This window comes from Schistocerca nitens, chromosome 8 (assembly GCF_023898315.1).
Source record: "Schistocerca nitens isolate TAMUIC-IGC-003100 chromosome 8, iqSchNite1.1, whole genome shotgun sequence".
Lineage (NCBI taxonomy): Eukaryota > Metazoa > Arthropoda > Insecta > Orthoptera > Acrididae > Schistocerca > Schistocerca nitens.
The window spans coordinates 355,666,013-355,683,972 of NC_064621.1; the positions used below are offsets into that span (position 1 = coordinate 355,666,013).

Sequence of the window (17,960 nt, forward strand, 5' to 3'; positions counted from 1 at the left end):
TCGGCTTTCTATGTGTACCAGTTCTTTTCCATATATTATATATATCATTTGTTGCAGGTCGTGGTTGACGTTTCGCTTGTAGCTGAACACTTCCTGTTTCCTTAAATAACGTAACTATCCGGCGAACGGTCCGGACACTTGGATGATGTCGTCCAGGATACCGAGCAGCATACATAGCACACGTCCGTTGGGTATTTTGATCACAATAGCCATACATCAACACGATATCGACCTTTTCCGAAATTGGTAAACGGTCCATTTTAACACGGGTAATGTATCACGAAGCAAATACCGTCCGCACTGGCGGAATGTTACGTGATACCACGTACTTATACGTTTGTGACTATTACAGTGCCATCTATCACAAAGCGAAAAAAGTGGTCCAACTAAAACATTCATATTTCTTTACGTTCTGCACGAATATGCAATAAAAATGGGGGGCCCTATTAAAAAAAAAACGCAGTTGATATGCGTTTGACCTATGGCAGCGCCATCTAGCGGGCCAACCATAGCGCCATCTGGTTTCCCCCTTCAAGCTAGACAAGTTTCGTTCTTTGTAGTTTTTTCGTTTGACGCTTATTTCCTGAGATATACGGTGGTCCATTGATCGTGACCGGGTTAGAACCCTCGACCTCCTGCATGGTAACCCAAAACTCTATCGACTGCGCCAACCGTGCAGCTGTCAGATGTAGTCAATGTAGTTACCATACGTGTTGTTACAGTGTTGCCAGATTGCCACTCTTTAACGTCATTTTTCTGCCAGATATACTCGCCAGACGAATTTTGGAACAGACGTTTTTTTTATCGCTGGCATGTGAGGAGTCGCGCTGCGAAGCCCGAGTGCGCGAATTTCGCTTCACCCTGTGTATATATAATGTGTGTGTTAATGGAACTACAGATCGTGTCCAATTCAAAAAGTGACTAGTTGCTTATCATATCTACATGAAGCGCTAAATTGCAGTTACAGTTTATCGTCCATAGTGGGTATAATGAAAAGATTACAGCATCTGGAACTGAGCAACTGTTTTCTTATTGGACTCATTACTTGGCAAGTTTCTTGGGTAACATTTCTGACTTTAGAGCCATAATACCCTACTCCTGGCTTCACTTTATGGTTTGGTTGAAACTGCATTTTCTGGGGTGTGACACAAGGAGCGGGACCACTAGTTCCATGAGAAACTGTGCCAGTTTAGTAGTCGGTTGATCTGATTGACTGCCACATGAGGAGCCAGAGTTTCAAAGCTCTAATTTTCATTTAGTAATATTTTTTGAGGTCTAACTCAGAATAACTGTCTAAAATGTCATTTTAGTAACAACTTTCAGTATCTTTATAATAACGATATTCAGACGAAGCACTTCGTGCATCATCGGCTCCCGCCAAAAATGCGAGTGAAGCGAAGTGATTCGTTTTAGCAAAGGCTGTCGAGCCCAGTATAATAGGTCATATAGTACTGTTCGGTATAGAGGGGACACACTGTTAAAATTTGAGTTGTGTGTAGTACGGAATAATGTTAAATAATAGCATCTCTGCATTCAGTGCAGAGAAGATCAAAGTAGGGAATGTGTAAATAGTCTGTGAATGTAATGTCTGCAATGTATCCAATGTACCAGAGTGAGAAGTGGGACTTAGGGAAAGGCAGGTTTCTGTGTGGACGGGACCTTACTCAGTTACCGTTGGTTGCTCAGATTTAAAAAAAAAATTATGTACACTTTATTTGGAACCAGTTGCATATAAGGTTGACAATAAGGAACAATTATCAAATTTGACTGTTAAGACGGTATCTAATTAAAAATTCTTTAGACAAATTGCATTCATAGCTGAAGGCCTTATTGACAAGAGATTCAAATTATTTGTCGGCTGAAGGTTCAAATGGTTCAAATGGCTCTGAGCACTATGGGACTCAACTGCTGAGGTCATTAGTCCCCTAGAACTTAGAACTAGTTAAACCTAACTAACCTAAGGACATCACAAACATCCATGCCCGAGGCAGGATTCGAACCTGCGACCGTAGCGGTCTTGCGGTTCCAGACTGCATCGCCTTTAACCGCACGGCCACTTCGGCCGGCATCGGCTGAAGGCCCCAAAAGTAGTTACTCAAAACAATTTCACAGCTGAAAGCCTAGATAGCAAATTCTAACTAAAACATTATAAAAAAAGAGGCAGTATCATATTAAGAGACAATATCTAATTAAAAATTCTTAAGACAAATTGCATTCACGGCTGAAGGCCTTATTGACAAGAAATTCAAATTATTTGTCGGCTGAAGGACCCAATAGTAATTACTCAAAAACAAATTGACAGCTGAAGGCCTAGATAAATTCTTACTAAAATATTATAAAAAAGGACAATCATATTAAGAGAAAATATCTAATTATAAATTCTTAAGACAAATTGCATTATTGACAGTCACCACAATCTGACCAAATCAAGAGAGAAGTGGGCCTCAGTCAGTGCTCCAAGGATCGACCTGGGAAAGTCGCTGAATTTCGTAAACGATAAGACAGGCAGCCAAGAGTTGTATTCACTTAACTGGATAGCAACTCAAAATAGTGACAGTTTAAACGCAGACCAACACTCTTGCAAAACCTACCTAACGTCTGGTAACCAACAAAACGATGGAATAACCCAGGCAAGGCGGAACCGGCGGACACCACTGCGTCTTCAGAATCCGGCGTTTAGAACATCCAGAAGCAGAAGGAACCACTATGACCAAAGTAGTCCAAAAGAACAAACTATCCAAACCACAATCAAGGAGGCAGTCGAACTACACGCCTTATCAGACAGCAGCGGCAAGACGAGGAAAAGTACACTGCCGCGAAAATATGCTAACCTCCAGGGCAGGTAACTGGGGCGTAAGCGGCCACTAGGCAGAAAAATACCGCTGGTTGAATTTCATGAATAAACACAAGGAATTCATTGATTAATGATTAGAAGTGAAGGACGGCTAATTAATTTCGCCAACTCCAAACACTCCACTCGTTGCTCTTCGTCTCAGTGACCCTGTGAGCAGCAACGCACGAACAAATGGCGTGATCTCAAAATAGTGAAGGTTTCGCTACTGGGTTAATGTACACTCAACTCAAACGTCCTGTGTCCGGTGGACAACGAGGTTGTGGCGCTCGCAACTACAGCCCCTCGATCCGGCAGTACCTGCGTGCCGCCAGCAGTCCCGGCATGTCACCGCGCTGCCGGACTTCACTGCTGTTCTGTCCCAACCGAACTACCGACACACTCCGACCCGGAAAACACTTTACGTCCTTCCAAAGGTAGTACCACGGAACTAGATATCGATAAACGCTGCTGCTGCCACTCGCAGACAGACAACGCTAGCAAACGTAGTGGCGCCAGTAAACACAAGAAGAAAACGCGGCGACACTATCCCTATTACAGGATGCCAACCTACCAATGGCACATGCGCGAGCCACACACGGCTCACAGAGTTATAAGAGTTCATTACCGTGATACGTAGGACTTTGTAGGCGTACATTTGTAACATGCCTTGTTAGCAGTTTGTAGCTTTCTCTGCTATTTGATTCGTGTTGTTGTTGTGGTCTTCAGTCCTGAGACTGGTTTGATGCAGCTCTCCATGCTACTCTATCCTGTACAAGCTTCCTCATCTCCCAGTACCTACTGCAACCTACATCCTTCTGAATCTGCTTAGTGTATTCATCTCTTGGTCTCCCCCTACGATTTTTACCCTCCACGCTGCCCTCCAATACTAAATTGGTGATCCCTTGATGCCTCAGAACATGTCCTACCAACCGATCCCTTCTTCTGGTCAAATGGCTCTGAGCGCTATGGGACTCAACTGCTGTGGTTATCAGTCCCCTAGAACTTAGAACTACTTAAACCTAACTAACCTAAGGACATCACACACATCCATGCCCGAGGCAGGATTCGAACCTGCGACCGTAGCAGTCGCACGGTTCCGGACTGCGCGCGTAGAACCGCGAGACCACCGCGGCCGGCTCTTCTGGTCAAGTTGTGCCACAAACTCCTCTTCTCCCCAATCCTATTCAGTACCTCCTCATTAGTTATGTGATCTACCCATCTAATCTTCAGCATTCTTCTGTAGCACCACATTTCGAAAGCTTCTATTCTCTTCTTGTCCAAACTATTTACCGTCCATGTTTCACTTCCATACATGGCTACACTCCATACAAATACTTTCAGAAACGACTTCCTGACACTTAAATCTATACTCGATGTTAACAAATTTCTCTTCTTCAGAAACGCTTTCCTTGCCATTGCCAGTCTAAATTTTATATCCTCTCTACTTCGACCATCATCAGTTATTTTGCTCCCCAAATAGCAAAACTCCTTTACTACTTTAAGTGTCTCATTTCCTAATCTAATACCCTCAACATCACCCGACTTAATTCGACTACATTCCATTATCCTCGTTTTTCTTTCTCCTGATAACGACATCCTCTTGAGTAGTCCCCGCCCGGAGATCCGAATGGGGGACTATTTTACTTCCGGAATATTTTACCCACGAGGACGCCATCATCATTTAATCATACAGTAAAGCTGCATGCCCTCGGGAAAAATTACGGCTGTAGTTTCCCCTTGCTTTCAGCCGTTCGCAGTACCAGCACAGCAAGGCCGTTTTGGTTATTGTTACAAGGCCAGATCAGTCAATCATCCAGACTGTTGCCCTTGCAACTACTGAAAAGGCTGCTGCCCCTCTTCAGGAACCACACGTTTGTCTGGACTCTCAACAGAAACCCCTCCGTTGTGGTTGTACCTACGGTACGGCTATCTGTATCGCTGAGGCACGCAAGCCTCCCCACCAACGGCAAGGTCCATGGTTCATGGGGGGGATTTGATTCGTATGTAGTTAAAAAAAATTGAGTATTTTGTAGCGTTGGGAGCTTTAGCCAATTCACATGATAATTTATTACAGCCTCACCTGAAGAATAACAGACTTGTGACCTAAGATCCACATCCATTCAGGGACAAGGACATGAGGTGGGTGGAAAATTACAGAATCTCAGCTTTCTGCATTGATGTAGCAGAGTATAAAATGACCATTCACATCTCCTGCATTTCCATCACAAATGGGAATAGTTGCATGTTATCTGTGGTAACACGGAGTAGGGAATGAATGAATGTGCAGAGCGTTTGTTGCACAGGACTCTGACTGCATTCGTTACTTTCACTTGCTGCTAGTAGAGCGCGCGCAGAATAACATGGCCAGTAGATGCCAATCGGCAATGCAAGCATGGGGAGACTGATAATGGTGAGGGTTGCGGGCAGGCGGTCAGCGCTCTATAGGTTAAATGCCGATCGCTGGATGAGAAGTGCTGTTCTAAACTGAAGTCTACGCTCACATTTTTTGTAAATATTAAGTGAACACCTCCAAGGCCATACTTGCATGGTGATTATTCGAACCTTTGCTTTGTTTAGTATCTAGAAAGAATCCCACTGAAAATGCAACAAAAGCAGCAATTTATTTTCGTTTCGGTTGTTAAACATTCGTAGTTTTCAGAGAAACATCATGAATGGCGAATTTGGAGTAAAACGTACATTTCCCCAGCCATGTAGAAATTTGCTTCTTGTGGCAAAACACACCGGAGTCTTACCTCACTAACATGTTGTACAGACGCTTTTGCGAGGGAATTCTGAAACAATGGTTTACCAAGTGAGGAACTGAGGAAAATCAAGGTCAATAGCTTGTGAAAAAGCACATCTTCGGTACAAAGACAAACCTGTAATATTTTTCACTTATATGTTGCAAAACTCACAGCATTTCTCGTTTCACCGGCTATCGATGGGCCTTAAAAATTACATTCTTTCATCGACAAAGTCTGGAATAACATGGTAGATAACGAAGTTTTACATAACAACCATAGGGCCTCTTTCCGTGCCGTCATTTGCCAAAATCTCACATTGCATCTCAAACCGTTTATGAAACGTGACGAGTGTTGTAAAAATTTCATTCTGGCTTCATCGCTTGGTTCGAGTCATTGCAAATGAGTCTGCTACATAAAATCAATTTTCCCGAGATTGGTGACAGACAGAGACCTCCACCCAAGCCTAAAGAGAAATTCAATTAACTTACTATACTCCGTGACTACTGCAGTAGCAATGGTGCAGCAACCTTAACATATCTTTAGAACAGAAAAAACAGTCTCAGCTGCACAAGATAGCTTTATTTAACCTTCACGTGGCCAACAAAGGCAAGAGACTGAATTTATTACCGAGCGAGGTGGCGCAGTGGTTAGCACACTGGACTCTCATTCGGAAGGACGACGGTTCAATCCCGCGTCCGACCATCCTGATTTAGGTTTTCCGTGATTTCCCTAAATCGCTCCAGGCAAATGCCGGGATGGTTCCTTTGAAAGGGCACGGCCGACTTCCTTCCCCATCCTTCCCTAACCCTATGAGACCGATAACCTCGCTGTTTGGTTTCTTCCCCCAAACAACCAACCAACCTGAATTTATTGGAAGAGCTTGAACTTTCTAAGCGCTTCTTTTTCAAATTTCTGAATCTAATCAATAAACAAGTCTTTTCGAAATATCAGACACTTTTTGATATTATGATGCGTATGTTGAACACTACTTACTGATTATTTTATTTAGCTGAACCATTAGTTAAGTTTTAGCGCGCCACTTTGTGAGCCTTTTCTTACTATGGCTCCACAGGGCCTTGACACTTGTTTTGCAGTCGAGTTGCCGTCACGGCAGAGCGTGCTCACAATATTGTAAACGGACCACATTTTTGTTCAAGGGGCGGTTTCTTCGTGGCTGAGTTATCATCGCTACAGTTAGCGTTGCTTCTTGCTTCGTTGCTTCATATTTTACTAAATTTTAGCTGGTTCTTTATTCTCATTAGTGCCCAGTTATGTGCCAAGGGTGTATCAGCCTAGCCATTATGTGGGTGTACGTCGCCCTCATGAGTTTTTCTGTTCACTGAATATGCATAGTTGCGTAGGTTAGATACCCCTCGCAAGCATTAGTAGTTTTCCTTTTCCTGCTGTCATATTTTTTCATGTTGCTTCTATTTGATGTAATGAAGCATCGATAGTGACTATTAGGCTGTTACTTCCCAGTTCTTTGGGACTCTTGATCACGTTTGACGTCTCGGTCAGGAGCAGGAAGAATTTTATTGATGTTATGAAGCATTGACAGTATCTATCTGGCTGTTACCTCCCAGTTATATGGGACTTTTAATTACGTTCGATGCTTCGGTTACGATTAGCAAGAACTTTTATCGGCAAGCTCAGTTATGGTGCATCCCCTGAAACACAAATCTGGCCTTGTACTCCATAGTCTAGTCGGTGTATGTCTTTACCTTGTTAGGTTTAATTTATTTTCTTATTCTTGCCTTCAATTGCAATTTATAATTACATCAGTTTACAATTTCCCCAGATTGTCTGATGGTGCCTAGAACAGGCGAAACGCGTCACTTGTGAGGAGTAAATAAATCTATATTGTGCAACCAGGACTGTTTTTTCTGCTCTAACAATTCAATATGTTAGCTAAATTTCATATGCAGCAACATACTGTATTTTATAATATCCACTGAACGTAAAATCGTAGTGACCCTTATTCAATTTCGCGCAGTGTATTACTTAATTGCAGGTAGCACAACAGCTATGATCATTAACGAAATGATGGGCTCGTCATCATGAAAGTGATATATCAAGTTACGAATAAAGCAAAAACCATTTTTTTTTTTTTTTTTTTACCGAATAGCTTCTGTAAAATCGTTTGAGAAGGATTGCAGCGCATGAATCGAAACATGTCGCCAACCGGCTGAAAGCGTGCAAACAATGTTGGTTTCCTCTTCCAAAGAAACAATTGTACTCGCCCATCGCTTTGGTCACTACGCATCGGACTCTTAGTTTATTTCACAAACGTCGTTTTTTTATTGTTTCATTATATCGCCCTGCTAGCCCGCATGCAGTGTCTTCCGATCGCGTCGGTGTGCAGACTTACCGTCTCGGATGGCAGCAACCGCGCTCTTGAGTGACCTCAGTTTGTAGGCGTCCAGCCAGTGGGAGAAGCGGTCCCTGACGCGCTGCGGGTGGTTGTAGCCGTCACCAACCAGCCCCAGCACCACCAGCGCCTGCAACTGTCCTCAGCACAACACAAACAGGCGCCTCAGTGCTGTAGTACTGCACGTGGCACGAAAAGTAATAACTGACCTTGAACAACATACAAGTACTAAAAGCTCCGTTACATTGTGGTCACATGACAAATCATAAAAGTTAAAAAAGTGGTCAATTCAGCGAAATACCTTTGGATTACAATTCTGAGCAATTTAAACGCGGATATTAAAAACAATGCTGTAGGAAAAGGGAGCCAAACAACGCGTTTTACTGGCAGAACACTACAGGATGCAACATATGAGGTGCGACAATAAAGTAATGAGACTGATGTGAAAAAAATGTTGCTTAGCGTTTTATTCAAGTTTAGTGTTGGCTCGTTCATAGTAGTTCCCTTCTGATTCCACACACTTTTTTCAGCGCTTCTGCCATTGATGGTAACATTTCTGGAACTCATCTTCTGTAATGTCCTCCAAGACCCTCGCCACAGCTTTTTGGACATCTTATGTTGTTTGAAAGTGGTGTCCCTTGACCGCCGTTTTGACTCTTGGAAACAGAAAAGAGTCGCATGGAGCGATATCTGGTGAGTAAGGTGGTATGGGATAGCGCATTATCGTGATGCAGAATCCAATTATCAGCAATGTTGGCACGGACACAAAGAACTGTTTTATGAAGTCGTTCTAAAATTTCTTTGTGGTAATATTGGTTAACTGTTTGTCTAGGAGGCACCCACTCTTTACGAACAATTCCCTTGGAATCAAAGAAGCACACAAGCATGCATTTCACTTTTGACTTTGACATGCGAACTTTTTTTGGTCTGAGTGATCCCTTTGCGCACCATTGCGAACTTTGGCGTTTTCTCTTTGGATCGCACTGAAAAAACCAGATTTCATCACCAATGATAATACGGCTCAACAATTCTGGATTGATTTCCGTTTGCTCTAACAGATCGGTTGCCACATTTTTCCGTGTTTCTTGTTGTTGTGGTGTGAGATTTTTGGGGACCATTTTTGCATAAATCTTTTTCATACCAAAATCTTCAGTTATTATTAGACGAACCGTTTCTCGATTGATGTTCGGTTCTTCTGCAGTCATTTTCACGGATAATCTTCGATCAGGTCGTACAAGTTCACGCACCCTGGCTAAGTTGACATCCGTCCATGAGGTTGATGGTCGTCCACTACAGTCTTCATCTTCAACATTCGTTCTGCCTTCACTAAACATTTTATGCCAACGAAAAACTTGAGCTCTTGGTATAACCTCCTCTGCAAAAGCCTTCTGAAGCTTACTGTAAATTGTCGCGTTTTCACCCAATTTCACGCAAAAAGAAATGGCATACCGTTGCGCAATATTATGCGGTTCCATTTCCGTGATGAGAGACACAAACATGTGTCAACTGATTACAGCACAATCACGACTGAGCAGTTGCATCGATGTGCCGCTTGGACTAGAAGCAGCTTATATACCAAGGTCAAAGATATTGTGCTTACGCAAGCCTGCAGGGTTGCCACATCTTGCAAAGAAAATCAGTCTCATTACTCTAGTGTCAAACCTCGTACACTTTAAGAAAACGATGCACCACGAAGGAATTATCTGAATAGGACGTAAACTGGTAAGTGTGGTGAAACTTCCTGGCAGATTAAAACTGTGTGCCCGACCGAGACTCGAACGCGGGTAAGTGTGGTGTATATGTACAGACAAACAAATGATTACAATTTCAGAAAAACTGGATGATTTACTCAAGGAAAGGAACTTCACAAATTAAGTAGGTCAGTAACGCACTGGGCCATCTCTGGCCCTTATGAAAGCAGTTATTCGGCTTTGCTTTGATTGACAGAGTTGTCAGATGTCCTTCTAAGTGATATCATGCCAAATTCTGTCCAATTGGTGGGTTAGGTTGAAATCCAGAGATGGTTGGAGGGCTCTGACCACCATGCTCCAAACGATCTCAATTGGAGAGAGATTCAACGATCTTGATAGCTGAGGTAGGGTTTGGGAAGCACGAAAACCTTCGACGTGTCCGGCCGGGCATTATCTTGCTTGACTGTGAGCCCACGATGGCTTTCCATGAAGGGCAAAAAATCGGGGCGCAGTATATCGTCGACGTCATGCTGTGCTGAAGGGGTGCCGCGGATGACAAAGAAAAGGATCCTTCTATGAAAAGAAACGGCACCGCGGACCATCACTTCTGGTTATCGGGCTGAATGGCGGGCAACAGTCAGATTATTATCCCTCTGCTGACCGGGACGTCTTCACACACGTGTCAGCTGGTCATCGGGGCTCAGTTCGAAGTGGGACTCATTACTGAAGACAATTCTTCTCCAGAAAGTGAGATTCCAAGCCGAAGACGTGTCTGTTGATGCCTCACATAGCAGTGGGATGCCAATCTGACTATCGCCCGCCAAACTGCCAGACAACCAAAAGTGTTGGTCTGGGGTGCCATTTCTTTTCAAAGCAGGACATCTTTGGTTGTCATCCGCGCAACCCTTACAGCACAGCGGTACGTCGGTGATATTCTACGCCCTGTTTTGTTATTCTTCAAGGTAAGCCACCCTGGGCTTACAGTTCAGCAAGATAATGGCCAATCGCACAAGGTGAGAGTTTCTACTGATCGTCTTCATGTTTGCAAAAAGGTCGCAGGACTTCTCCCCAATTGAGCATGATGGTCAGAGCCCTCCAACTACTTCGGGATTTTGACGATCTAACACGCCAGTTGGACAGAATTTGGAACGATATCTCTCTGGATGACATTCAACAACTCTGTTAATCAATGATAAGTCAAGTAACTGCTTGCGTAAGGGACAGAGGTGGACCAATGCGTTATTGACTTGCGCATTTTGTGTTCTATTTCTTGAGTAAACCATCCAGTTTTTCTGAAATGAACTCATTTGTTTGTCTGCACATGTAGATTTCTAGACTTTCGAAGGCGTTCGACTCAGTTCTGCACTGTCGCTTGCTCCGAAAAGTGCGCGCTTACGGTCTATCTGATGACGTATGCTGTTCGATAGAACATTTTATAACAGACAGGGAGCAGTATGTCGTCTTGAATGGGGTGACTCCAACAGAAACAAGCGTAACTTCAGGTGTTCTCCAGGGCAGCGTAATAGGTCCGCTGCTTTTTACGATTTACATACACGATCTGGTTGATGGTATTGGCAGCGGCATTAGACTGTTTGCCGATGATGCTGTAGTCTACAGGAAAGTAGTATCAGACGAAAGTTGTGAACAGATCAATGAGGATTTGCAGAAAATAAATGCGTTGTGTAATGACTGGCTGTTATCTCTCTATATTAGTAAGTGTAACCAACTGCGTATAACAAGGTGAAAATCCCCATTAAAGTAAGAGTACAAAATAAATGCCCAGTCTTTGGAAGCGGTAACATCCGTCAAGTATCTGGGCGTGACTATTCGAAATGATCTCAAATGGAATGATCAGATTACACAAGTAATGGGCAAGGCGAACTCTAGATTGCGGTTTATTGGTAGAATCCTGAAGCGATGCAGTCCTTCAACAAAGGAAATTGCTTACAATATTTAGTTCGTCCAGTCTTAGAGTATTGTTTGTCTGCATGGGACCCTTATTAGTTGGGTATGATTCAAGAGATTGAGAAGGTCCAAAGAAGAGGGCAAGATTCGTGGCTGTTACATTTAGCCATCGCGAGAGCGTTAGAAATCTCATAGAAAGTTTGAAGTGGGACACAGTTGCAGATGGACGACGTGCTAGACGGAAGGGGCTGCTCACTAAATTCCAAAATCCGATCTTCGCCGAGGATGTAGAGCATATATTATTACCATCAACTCTTTCAAATCGCGCAATGATCATCGTACAAAGATAGGGGAAATTAGAGCTCGTACTGAGGCGTTCAGACACTCATTATTCCCTCGCGCGATCCGCGAGTGGAACAGGGGGGGGGGGGGGGGGGGGAAGAATATTACTTTGGCGCGAATTGTGCCTCCGCCACACACCACTTGGTGGCTAGCGGAGTATATATGTAGGTGTAGTTGTACATGTAGATGTACATTACATACATCGATTTCCGTCCCGTTTGGGTAATTCCTTCGTGATGCGAGTGTATCTGCTAAAGAGACTCGTCCAGTGATTTCCTGCATGCTATGGGGTCCTTACCAGACAGCACTGATGGGAGACATTAAAAAAGTTCGAAGAAAGGCTGCTCGCCGTTTTGCGTTATCACTCAATCGGGAATAGACTTTCATGGCTATGATAAGCGAGTTTGTGTGACAATCGTTAAAGCGAAGGAATTTTTAATTTCGAAGAGATTTTTCCACGAAATTTCAATGACCAGCTTTCGGATAAGAATGCCAAAATATATTGTTGACTCCCGACTACCTAGGGATAAATAAATGTCATGATAAAATGAGAGAAATCGGAGCTCTTTTAGGTACTCACGTTTCCCGCGAGATGTTAGAGACCAGAATCGTAGCGAAATAATTTTTGAAAATGATTCTGTATATTCTATACCAAACACAAGTGTGAATTGAAGGGTAATCATGTAGAGGTAAGCGTTCTCCCAAATTCAGTTTCACCAATATCGCTTCTAGTTGATCATGTAAACACTGTATCACCGATTCCGGAAGTGTGGGTTTAGTTACCGGATTTCAGTTTCCAAAATCGATTTACGCTCCATACAAACACTTTACCGTACTTGAATCGTAGCTGAATTCTCGAATTGCGACTTGCTTTTGCAAAATGTCGGTTAATGTGAACGAAGTAATTTGTGTGGAGTGGAGGAAAAGAAGTATTCGACTGATCACACTGCAATTCATTTCCCTTATTTAATGAATGAAAAATGTATTTTAGGAGGTGGAATGAGATGTTTAAATGTAGATTTATTTCTTTATTTTATAAAATGTAGGTTCTGGGCAAAAATCCTCTGAGAAATAATTATATTATTATAACCTTAACAAATAACATCCTGGATTTAAAGTTGAATGACGAGTAAACTGTTTCTTGTTCTACCGATTTTTCTTTATTTCTAACTAGTTTTCGGCTTGTTGGACAGCCTACAGGAAACAACCGACTAGCTTCCGCAAGGGACACTAGATCTTAGGTAACCAAACATTGTAAACAAAGATACAATAAATACACCAGCACGGAATGCTGTGCACCAAACTTGTTTTTTAGCATTGTAAATCACACTTTACATAATGGACAACATTATACGCAATAAATAATTAAACTGCCTAATATTAGCGTATTACAGATTAAATGTTATAAATATAAGTTTGTGAAGTCATGCCAATAGTTGAGAAACTGTCAAACTGAAGACTCTCCGCTTATGCTATTCATAAAACACGTTTTTTAACATTGTAAATAACACATTAGGCAATGGACAATATTAAACACAATAAATAATTAAATATCATATCGTTACAGTACAACAGGTTATATGGTTCATGCTATAGTTTGTAAGATCGTGACATTGGTTGAGAACTGTCTGGCAGTACTAGTCACTTAAGTCGTGCAGCAAATATGTTTTACATTGTAAATTACACTTTACCCAGTTGTGAATATTACACACACTACGTGTTTAAAATACACAATACAAGTTATATTGTTTCAGTATTAAAGTCCATGAGATAAGCAAGGTACGGAAGAGGAAATTCTATTATGTTTTAATTTTGTGTAGCAGTATGTGTCATTGTGACGGTCTGTGGTTATGTGTTTGACTGCATCATGTGAAGCTTAAAAGTATTCTACCAAGAAGTGACAGAAGAATCCAGAAATAATATTCTGGAATTTGTTTTCTTTGGATCGTCACAGTGTTTGTTCTTTCAAACATGCATATAAATATTTATTCGCTTATTTGTTTGTTAGTACAAACACGTCCGCAGTCCTGCTACACGTTGAAATCGGCGTGGCGTACTAGTACCGTAGCACATCGCTGGAGGAGCCAAAACAAAACTGCGTAGCTCATTCATAAATTGAAGTATCGTGCGGTGATTCGTCTTTTACATTTGAAGGAGAACAACGCAGCCACAATTAATGATGAGTTGGTGAAAATGTACTGCAATAGTGCACCTTTATATGACACAGTAGTTAGATGGCGCAGGCACTTCCATTGTGGCCAGCCGAATCGGAATGACGCGGCAGACCACCTCTCAGTGCAGAACAGGAAATCACAAGAGGAGGTGTGAGGTGTTGGTCGAGCTGTTTAGCTAAGATGCTACAAGTCTGATCTCCGGTGATCTACAGGACAGAGAAGCTCCCAGTAAGATCACATAAATTTAAGAGAAACAATGTCGTGCAATGCATAACATCCCACTGGAAGGGAATTACTAAATGTGGCCTCATTAGGCTTGAAAATATTAGTACCATACCTCTCAAGGATGTATTGTTGAAGGGTCACATCTAAGTAGCTAGTGGTTACTATAACAATTCAGTTTATCGCAGTAACGCAACAGTGATTTACCCAGTGAGTCAAACTTATAACCACAGAATAAGTGGACAAAAGGTTGTAATTATGAGCTATAGCCTTGGTACAGGTAGGTAGACACATGGTAGATTAATTTGAAACTACACTCCTGGAAATGGAAAAAAGAACACATTGACACCGGTGTGTCAGACCCACCATACTTGCTCCGGACACTGCGAGAGGGCTGTACAAGCAATGATCACACGCACGGCACAGCGGACACACCAGGACCCGCGGTGTTGGCCGTCGAATGGCGCTAGCTGCGCAGCATTTGTGCACCGCCGCCGTCAGTGTCAGCCAGTTTGCCGTGGCATACGGAGCTCCATCGCAGTCTTTAACACTGGTAGCATGCCGCGACAGCGTGGACGTGAACCGTATGTGCAGTTGACGGACTTTGAGCGAGGGCGTATAGTGGGCATGCGGGAGGCCGGGTGGACGTACCGCCGAATTGCTCAACACGTGGGGCGTGAGGTCTCCACAGTACATCGATGTTGTCGCCAGTGGTCGGCGGAAGGTGCACGTGCCCGTCGACCTGGGACCGGACCGCAGCGACGCACGGATGCACGCCAAGACCGTAGGATCCTACGCAGTGCCGTAGGGGACCGCACCGCCACTTCCCAGCAAATTAGGGACACTGTTGCTCCTGGGGTATCGGCGAGGACCATTCGCAACCGTCTCCATGAAGCTGGGCTACGGTCCCGCACACCGTTAGGCCGTCTTCCGCTCACGCCCCAACATCGTGCAGCCCGCCTCCAGTGGTGTCGCGACAGGCGTGAATGGAGGGACGAATGGAGACGTGTCGTCTTCAGTGATGAGAGTCGCTTCTGCCTTGGTGCCAATGATGGTCGTATGCGTGTTTGGCGCCGTGCAGGTGAGCGCCACAATCAGGACTGCATACGACCGAGGCACACAGGGCCAACACCCGGCATCATGGTGTGGGGAGCGATCTCCTACACTGGCCGTACACCACTGGTGATCGTCGAGGGGACACTGAATAGTGCACGGTACATCCAAACCGTCATCGAACCCATCGTTCTACCATTCCTAGACCGGCAAGGGAACTTGCTGTTCCAACAGGACAATGCACGTCCGCATGTATCCCGTGCCACCCAACGTGCTCTAGAAGGTGTAAGTCAACTACCCTGGCCAGCAAGATCTCCGGATCTGTCCCCCATTGAGCATGTTTGGGACTGGATGAAGCGTCGTCTCACGTGGTCTGCACGTCCAGCACGAACGCTGGTCCAACTGAGGCGCCAGGTGGAAATGGCATGGCAAGCCGTTCCACAGGACTACATCCAGCATCTCTACGATCGTCTCCATGGGAGAATAGCAGCCTGCATTGCTGCGAAAAGTGGATATTCACTGTACTAGTGCCGACATTGTGCATGCTCTGTTGCCTGTGTCTATGTGCCTGTGGTTCTGTCAGTGTGATCATGTGATGTATCTGACCCCAGGAATGTGTCAATAAAGTTTCCCCTTCCTGGGACAATGAATTCACGGTGTTCTTATTTCAATTTCCAGGAGTGTATATCACGGGTGTAGCCAATAACTGCGTAGATGGTTAGTGATTTAAAGAAAGAGCCCTGAAAAGTAAGAAGAAACACCCAACAGATTCACTAAAGTGCATGGTGGGTACAATTAGCTGGCTGCGAATTTAAACCCAAATACAGTTTAACTAGATTTGGATCACCATCGCCTCGGTGATTGCATTGACAGCTCATGCTTACCACTACTAAGCGGCGTGAGTCTGGAAGACGGCTGTGGCAACGGTTGGAAATTCTAAGTCGGCTTGACTACTGTACTCTAAGTCAGAGACATCCTTCTGTACAGCTCTCTGCGTCGACCTGGACAAAGTGTTCCCTACGACCTCTCTATGGCAAATGTGTTCTTTTACTCTCCGAAACCCGACTGATTCTGCTAGTGTAGGAATCTTGCTGGCCAGATCTTGTGAGTTCTGACCAATAATAATTTTATAAACAAGTTTAAAAAATTTCTACTCCGAGCTATTTTGTTGTAACTAATCAATAATGGTGGAAGGCAGAGAATCTCTCAAATTACGTGACTGCTTTCCAAATATAGCCAGTTAAAACCCTAGCCCCGTGACATGGCCTGCAAAACGCGCCTTCTACCGAAATAATTACTGTGAAAGAACCACAGATCCTCTTACTTGGATTTAAACGAACATCCCTGTGCACATATGACCAACGGCCAAATCCGTGGTCTCAAGCTCTGAGTTTTTGACATGGCTTTCAGATCATTTCTCTCCAACAAGGATTTATTCTAGTGTCTCGCACAATGCAGTTTTTATGGACGGCAAGTTGCCCTTTTACGCATATGCTGTGGGAACATGGGACACTTATGATTTCCCTGTTCTGTACGTGCTTGAGGGCAGCTATCAATGTTAAGCAAGTCTGTGACACTCAGGTCTTTTTAAATTAACATCCCTGCCATGAGTCAACTAAAGAAAGAGCCCAAGCCTGCTGCAAAATAATAGGTCTCCGTTACGATAATAAAAGGATAGGAGAAGAAGAAGTAATTAGCAGTGAAATCATTGGCAGTAGTGAATATCGTTCCACGCAGCTTTAAAATATGACTATACTCAGTACTGGAATGTGCGTATTACATTATAAAAATACTTTGCGTGACATTTTGGGCGTAGACTGCTGTGTAACAGGAGTGCATGTGATGGGCAACCAGCGTACCAGAAGGTAGAAGCAGAAAAACTGAGACTCAATCATGGATCAGTTTTCAACATCTTATACAACATTTTTAATCTGACGAAGGCCACCACCTGCCGGGTTTCACAACTGATCACACACCTACAAAAAGTCCAGCGATCCAACAAGGCAGTGTGAAGTTCAATATATGTAAGGGCGATCCTGATGACTTCTTTAGCCAGTTAATCTCATAAACTAGTATCGCTAAGACCCCAGGACAAGGGAACAATCCAAGCAATGGACACATATGGATTTACCACCATCAAAAAGGTGAAAACCCAAAAAACCCAACCATCACGGGGCACAGTGATGCTGAGTGTTTTTTCTATTTTTTTAATTTTTTTATTTTATTGTCATGGTGAGCTGCTAACAGATTATGCTTCTAAGAAGCAGACGTCACAGTAGCATACTAATGAAATCTGATGACAGGTTTATGGAAGACTGTCAAGCTGAAGTGTTTTCGGATGCAATGCAAGGGAGCGTTTTGGTTCACGATAACGACTCGGCTATTTCTGCCAAGGACACAGTCGAATATGTTGAAGTATTGCCATCCACCCTCCCCACTCCGTTATCTCCTTCTTTAGATGAAGCAACCATTGGGTGACAAGCACTTTTAAAGTAATTACGAGATGATTTTCGAGGTGAAAGGTTTCCTGAACAAACAAAATGTGGATTTATACAACTAGGGTCTCTGCAGAGTTATCCTGTCGTTGCGAAAATGTGTCGTATTGAAGGACGAATATGCAGAGAAAAC

General features: G+C 43.5%; 1 protein-coding gene across 1 annotated transcript in view; it reads right to left on the bottom strand.

The window, feature by feature from the left end:
- LOC126198874 (uncharacterized) overlaps positions 1–17,960 on the bottom strand; it is a 129,075-nt gene that overhangs the window by 41,628 nt on the left and 69,487 nt on the right. Inside the window, exon 3 of the mRNA XM_049935476.1 lies at positions 7,946–8,081. Coding sequence (XP_049791433.1) covers positions 7,946–8,081 — 136 coding nt within the window. The remainder of the gene's footprint in view (positions 1–7,945; positions 8,082–17,960) is intronic.